At 38.5% G+C, this 7,007-nt stretch overlaps 1 protein-coding gene across 1 annotated transcript in view; it reads left to right on the top strand.

Annotated features, from left to right (window-relative positions):
- Positions 1-220: 220 nt before the first annotated feature.
- The window catches only part of TRMT61A (tRNA methyltransferase 61 homolog A (S. cerevisiae)), a 21,263-nt gene continuing 14,476 nt past the window's right edge, over positions 221-7,007 (top strand). Inside the window, exon 1 of the mRNA XM_010085153.1 lies at positions 221-581. Within this exon, the coding sequence (XP_010083455.1) occupies positions 251-581 (331 nt within the window). The 5' untranslated portion in view covers positions 221-250. The remainder of the gene's footprint in view (positions 582-7,007) is intronic.

The following is a 7,007-nucleotide window of genomic DNA, read 5'->3' as shown; positions in this document are numbered from 1 at the left end:
TTCAGATCTGTGGGATCTTTCCATTGATTTTAATTGGATCAAGAGTGCAGTGAGGGGGAACTCCATGGACTTCATGGAGTTCTCTTGCTAACATCGTATTTGCACAGTGTGTTCTTGTTCTGTATTGAGGAAAATAAAATTACTTGGTTTTGTGTCTGTAGTTTCAGCTCCATTGCAATCCTGCAAAATTATCTTAATATATTTATTCTCTTCTAGGTGACAACCACTAGGCAACTACAAGACTGTGACAATGAGTTTTGTTGAGTATGGAGATACAATAAAGGATGGTGACACAGCTATTGTGTTCTTGGGCCACGAATCCATGTTTCCCGTGAAAGTCCAGCATGGCACCGTAACTCAGACTAAGTATGGGGTCATCAGGCATTCCACAGACCTCATAGGCAAGAAGTATGGCTCCAAAGTGACCTGCAGTAAAGGAGGGTGGGTGTTCATTCTTCATCCAACTCCAGAACTGTGGACCATGAATCTTCCACATAGGACGCAGATTCTGTATTCCACTGACATCTCTATAATCACCATGATGTTAGAACTGAAGCCAGGCTCCATAGTGTGCGAATCAGGTAATAATTAATATGTTTAAATCCTTTATTAAGAACTAACACCAACACTTTTGTGAAAAAACAGACTTATCTTTACATTTTGTAAAAAGTCTCTTTTTTTCCCCATTGTGATAATAATTTTCCCAGCCTACACATTGAATAGTTCTATTTCATTTGCACATATTATCAGCTGCCGTTTCTTCAACAAGTAACGTTACCCTAGTATACTGGCCTTATATACAGGTATACCTTTGAGTATGTGTTTGATTAATTAATCTTCTTAAAATAAATATATAAATATTTTTCTTTCCCTTTTCTGAAACTTTTGTTAAGTATTTCAAAAATATTTAAAATACATGATTTGAATAAAAATTTAGACTTTGAATTTGCAGTTTCAGAGAACATACTTAAGATAACCAAGTGAAAAAAAAAGACTGATGATAGCATGTTGAACTAATAAGGGAAATAAATTGTCAGTATTTATATAATGTGATACCATGTAAGTATATATATTTAATCTTTCTCTTCCTAAGTGTGATCCACTTGTAGCACTGCAGCTGCATGCAAAATCTCCGTAACTTTTTTAATGCAATGATATGTTCATCACAGGGCTGTGTTTTGTTTCTAAACTTGGTTTCATCTAATACAGCATCAGTGACTTTGCTTAATTTGCAAGTAAGGAGTGAAATTTTATATTAATAGATATTTTCCTGGTTAGATACAGTTTATAATAATGCCTTCATGACTTTATTACTGCAGGCAGTGTGAGGCTTGCTTGATTTGATTGCATCTCAGGTTTGGAAAAATATGAACTGAGGTAGTTTGGCCTTTTTTTTTCTGGCTGTTTCCTTTGAGTCTTTTTATGAAGCGGCTTTATACACTTCCCTGTCAAGCATAGATATGGCAAAGGATCAGCAGGACGAGGCTGGGCTGCACTGGATTTTCTTGCATTTGTCATTTCGTGTTCCCACCGAAGCACAATTTCGGGCAGCTTTTTGAGCATGATGACCACTTTCCAACACAACTGAAACACCACTGATCTCTGCATCCAGTTGCACCCGTTAAGAAGCAGGTGGTATATGGAGCTGGTTGCTGTATAGCAGCACTTGAAACAGGCAAAGCCATATAGAAGCCTCTGGTACTGCTAAAATGGTTGGGTCCTATGAGTTTATAGTTTGGTTTGCAGGACGATCAGGCATTTTTAGGGTTGTCATGGGAAGTAGCAGTATTGTTCGTTGAGCAGCTCTTCACCTCTTCCCCGCCCTGCTATGTTTAGACAGGATGGGAAAAATAAACACAGCAAATTATTCAGGGTGAGGGAGATTTGAACTGCTCCATGTCCCATCTCACTCAGAATAAGTGAATGTTAAAGTAGTCAGCTGCACATAAAATGTTTTCAGTAACATCAGAGGTACCTACAGAGGATGAAAATATTTAGAAGCTCATTTTCTAAACAGCTAAGAAATGGAAACACTTTGTAAGGTAACCTACCCAAATTCCCAAAAATGCTATGAGTCAAAAGTCTTAGCCACAAACAATCCTGTCCCCAGGTTTCCTTTAATGCTTATACTGTCAAAGTATTATAACTTCAGCTTTCCAGGAAGAGTGAACAGGCTTACTAGTGTAGTTTTGCTTGTATTACTTGAAAGATTCACTGTTCGTTAAGAAAGAAGGAAAGAGTATTGCATCAAATTAATCTGGTTAACCTTGAAGCAAGACATCTTGCTGCAAATTTGCATGCAACTGACCAGAAGTGGTGATTTGAATTAAAAATTTTACAGGTATTGACAACTGGAGCCTCCAGTCTGATGATGTAACCTACTTTGGTGCCATCCTAAATTAGACAATTTTCAGTGATCCAAAATCATTAGTCCTAGATTGACCTGGTGTGGCCTAGACGGAACCAGCCCAATGGCAATTAATAGAAACAAGACAGGAGATCTGGTCTAGTAATGACTTTTGAGTCTTGCTTCCTGCTGGTGCTGGGTTTAGATGTATTTTGAGCATTAATTAGCATGGAGGTCTGTCTTTATTATTTGAAATTGAACTGATGTCCGTAGTTGCTGCACAGACTGGCGAAGCAGGCACTGTAAACAGGCCAGGCTCTTTTCCTCTTGTCTTACTAATTAGACTGTAGAAGAGTGACCTGCCTTTATCCAGTGCCAGCAAGAATTGTAGATTAGTCTCCACAATGGTATGGAGAAAAGATCGATAAAGTAAGATTAAATACCCTCTGTGTCATGTTGTAATGCTGTGGATATGAGTATAAATGATCTTTTGTGTGTGATTAGAAAAATTCAGTAGAATAACCAGAAGGCTTAATTTTATGTCACTTGAATTATGCAGTTTAAATTGATTAGTCGTGATTTGTCATAAATGGTATAAACGTATTAATACAGTTTTTGCTATTTTTAATCACCTTTAATAAATACATAAAGAGCAAGCTTGTCAGCAGTTCATGTATAATTAAAATGATCCAAGCACACTCTGTTGAGGCTATAAGGGAACTCAGCATCTGCCTGATGTTTCATGACGGACATGTAGGAATATGACCCTTCTCCTGTCTTCTGCTAATTTCTAATTTATAAAGGTATGTTGAAATTTAAAAACTATTAGCACCATTGCTGAAGCTAAGATGACTTGGAAGCATTGGTGCCTGGTCTGAGGAGTTCCCTACTCTGATACAGTCTCTAACAGCCTGATCTTTCCAGAATTAAAGGATATTTGAGATAGCTGATAAAATACCTGCTGTGGGTGGCCTGGTAGTGTGAAGCTTTAATTTTTGTCAGGTAACTCGGATCATTTGCATTCATTGCATGTGCAGCCACTGTCTAGATAAAGGAGTAAGCTGAATCTTTTTGTATGTGTGTGTGTTGCCACACTGTCCAAAACTAATCTTGATGTCAGCTTCCCAGGTAATGCTGTTTTCAGTCCACTGATTACAGCTGCCTGTAGTATAACAACTCCATTTGACAACAGGTTTTGAGGTTTTTAAATTTATTTTTATTCTGCATTGGAAACAATATGAAACCTTTCCGATATTTTTTTCTGAACAAAAGTGTGTGGAACCCTTTTTTTTTTTTTTTTCTTTCCAGTCCCCACATATCTAGGCTTTTTTACTGTCCTGTGTTCCTGATGAGACCTGAATAAGTGTCTGTCCTAACTCTCAGAATTATACGGGGAATGCAGTACAGCATTGTGAAACCTCATTTAATCTGATAAATCTCAGAAATATTTTGGCTTCGATGGAGCATTGTATTTAGACAAAATGTAATTTAGTCAAAAGTATTCTAACCACCATTGCAGTGATCCTTCAGCATTCAACAAAATCAGATTTACATGAGCAAAAATGTTAATTAGACTTTTCGTTTCCTTTCAGCTAAATCCCAAATTAAAAATTGCTAAATGCTGTTCATTGCCACACAGCAATGAGTTTCTGATCCCATAGACTGGATTTCTGAAGACTGAGAACAGTATTCTGGGTCCTCATGGTTTCTCTGTGGAGGAGTAATAAGAGCTGCTGGCTAGCCTAACACTAGAGCTTCTCAAAAACAGTTATGAAATTTTCAAACTCACAGCTTGGGTATAGATTTTGTTAAGAGTACACTCATAAAAAATCAAGGAGAACTTAATGATTAATGGATACTTAATAAATGATTAATAGTTTATTGTGGAGTCCCAGCAAGTTAGCTGTACGCTTATGACTCTTAAGAAGTGCTTTAGACTTTTTGATAAATACTGCTCATGTCTTTACAGTTTTTGTGGCATAACTATATGTAAACTGTTTGCAGCTCTGTCTTTAGTGTAAAGTAAGACCAAAGTTCGTAAGTGTTAATTTGATTTTGGAACGTGCTCATACTAATTAAGTCTACGATTTATAATGTCTCCCTTATGTACCTCTTAGCAGCTGTTCAGGTTAGAAGAATTCAAAAACCCGATCCTTGTATAGCACCTTTTGAAGTATAAGAAAGGCCTCATCACTACAGACATCAGAGAGCATAGTATTCTCTTGATATATCAAAGAACTGAACCAAAACTCTGGCCACATGAGGCATCACTCTAATGCATTCAGACTTGTGGCTGACCTGCAGCTGATAAGGAATGCTCTTCATACCCTAAAGCATTTGTTTCCAGTCTCTCTGGACTCACTTTCATCTTATCATTTCACTTGACCACCACGTGCATTTCCGATGCAGCTCTGAACTTCACAATATTATGTCCGCTCTGCAGAAGATCCCCCGCTAAAGAACTCTGACTCCTGAATCTCTAAGGAAAAATTCTTTTCAGTCTTCACATTCCCATTCCTTTTGTAGGCACTACTAGCCTTGAAAACTTCTCTACTGTCCTTCCCCCGACTCCTCCATCTGGTCAGTAAACAGTGGCCCTCTCTGACCTCCAGTCTGCTGCCTAAAATGCCTACTTCAGTATGGTGCCACAACAGATAGGCAGTTCCCTTCTGTAAAGGGAACTTCATGATTTGCTCTTTCATCTTTCAGCTACCAGCTCATCTCCTTGAAACTCTTTCCTTCCCTTTCTTCCTCTCTCTTTCTGTCCCTGCTCTTGCTGTGTCTCACCTCTGCCACCATGATTTGTGCCCTTGACTATCTTCACAGTAAGATCTTGGGTTAGTTTCCATCAGATATTTAATGTCTCTTCATATATTCGCTAAAAATCATTAATGATTATCCAGTTACATAAACTTGTCATGTACAGTAAGCAGTCTTCCTCTGTTCAGTGTTTCTTGACGGATAATAGCTGTGGAGTGGTTAGCTCTGTCTGAAGATTAATTTTCCTTCGGTTTTGAGGCTCCTTCCGTTCTCATGGCTGACTCATGACCTGTCTTATTATTTGCTAGGTCTAAGTAGGGTAGCTAGGAGACAAATACAGCAACACTGTCATTGTTTTGTTGTATTTACTCATTTTAGAACATCTTAGGTAGCCAAATTTGCAGCAGAAATTCAAGTTTTATTAAAATGTTACTAGGTATTGTAGAGACCCAGTATTAAACAATACTTTGCATATTTTTCACTTTTCCTGTTTCCAAGCAATATCAACTTATGTACGCACTTAAGAGCTTCTTCAGCTTTATTCTAAAATGCTTTTACTTATGCACAGCTGTAAGCACCTGTAGGTCCTAAATCACAATTTGTAGTTCCATGTTTTAAAAAGAAGCACTAACAATGAGCAATTTTTAGGTAAGACAAGCCACATGATAGCCTGCAATGAGGAAATGTAGGGGAACACAGAATCAGGTCCCTTATGCTTATAGCATGGGTGGGATTCCAGGAGGTTAGGCAAATATCCTTTGCAGTAAGAAAACCAGACTAAACAGAAAACAGTGTAAAAATGTGCCCTCTTATTCAGTTATCAGGCAAGTGCTATGCTAGATGCTGTGGTAACGCTCATGATTCTCTTGACAGTGTTCCAGTGTGTGTCTATACTGTGTTGAAATAGCACGTGTTATTTTTGAACAGATCAGATGTCATCCACTGCAGCTTTGAAAAGGTGAGAAACAATCTTAATGTGGACATTGTCTCAGGATGGCTGAGGCATGTGGAGGGTTCTCTGTGGAAAACCTGTCACTTTAAAAGCAGAGAGTGAGAAGAAAAGATCTGTTTGAGGTCAGGGGAATGATCAGGGAGTTCATCTGATCAATACTTTATTGTCTGCAAATCAGAAGGAAGGATCAGTAGGTGATGAGCTAGAGTGTTTCATCTAGCTGTCCGCTTGTTAGGATTGAAATCCTTCTAAAACTGCAGTGTTTTCCTTGTCTTGGGAGATGGCAGAAACACTCCCCTGAGCTTAGATGTATCAGAGAAGAAGAACAGAGTGTGCTTGAGCCCAAGAAGAAGGGAAGGATGCTACATTGGTCTGCAGGGCCATTAGCCACCTAACTTGTGGTTTTAACACAGGATTCGTGCCTTTGGACTGAGGTGGACCACCTTCCTAGTCTACATGCTGATCTCCTGCACAGTGCCTTCTCCTCAGACTTTGAGTTTTGAGTATGGCATGTTGGGGACCCTGTGGTGTCTCATTAAATGCCTGGTTTTTGGGTAAGGTGTTTAAGAACACAGAATAATCAATGTAAAAGAGCATTATGTTTTCCAAAGCCATTAGCAATTGCCTAAGTGCTCACCTAAGTGAGCTCTAAGAGCAGCTGTGATGTTAAGAATGTCTTCAATTATCATCATGCTACCTCTGGTCTGTAAAGTCCATTCATGATTAATACACTCTAGTTAAATGGGCATTGTCCTGTCACAGAGAGCAAATAGTTTCTAAGGCTATTTATGGTGCAAGCTGTCAGAAAGGCAAGCATCTTGGTGTAAAAATTATAAACTGTATTTTGTTCTAGAAGTTGTCTTATCTTCTGCTTTCTAGGCCAAATCAGGAACCTAGGCATTTCACTGCATCTATATGAGAATGAAAATTTGTTGAAGTCCATCCAGT

The sequence above is a fragment of the Pterocles gutturalis genome, unplaced genomic scaffold, assembly GCF_000699245.1.
Source record: "Pterocles gutturalis isolate BGI_N339 unplaced genomic scaffold, ASM69924v1 scaffold32085, whole genome shotgun sequence".
NCBI lineage: Eukaryota > Metazoa > Chordata > Aves > Pterocliformes > Pteroclidae > Pterocles > Pterocles gutturalis.
The sequence above is the reverse complement of the archived record's forward strand: the minus strand, read 5'-3'. Positions and strand labels throughout refer to the sequence as shown.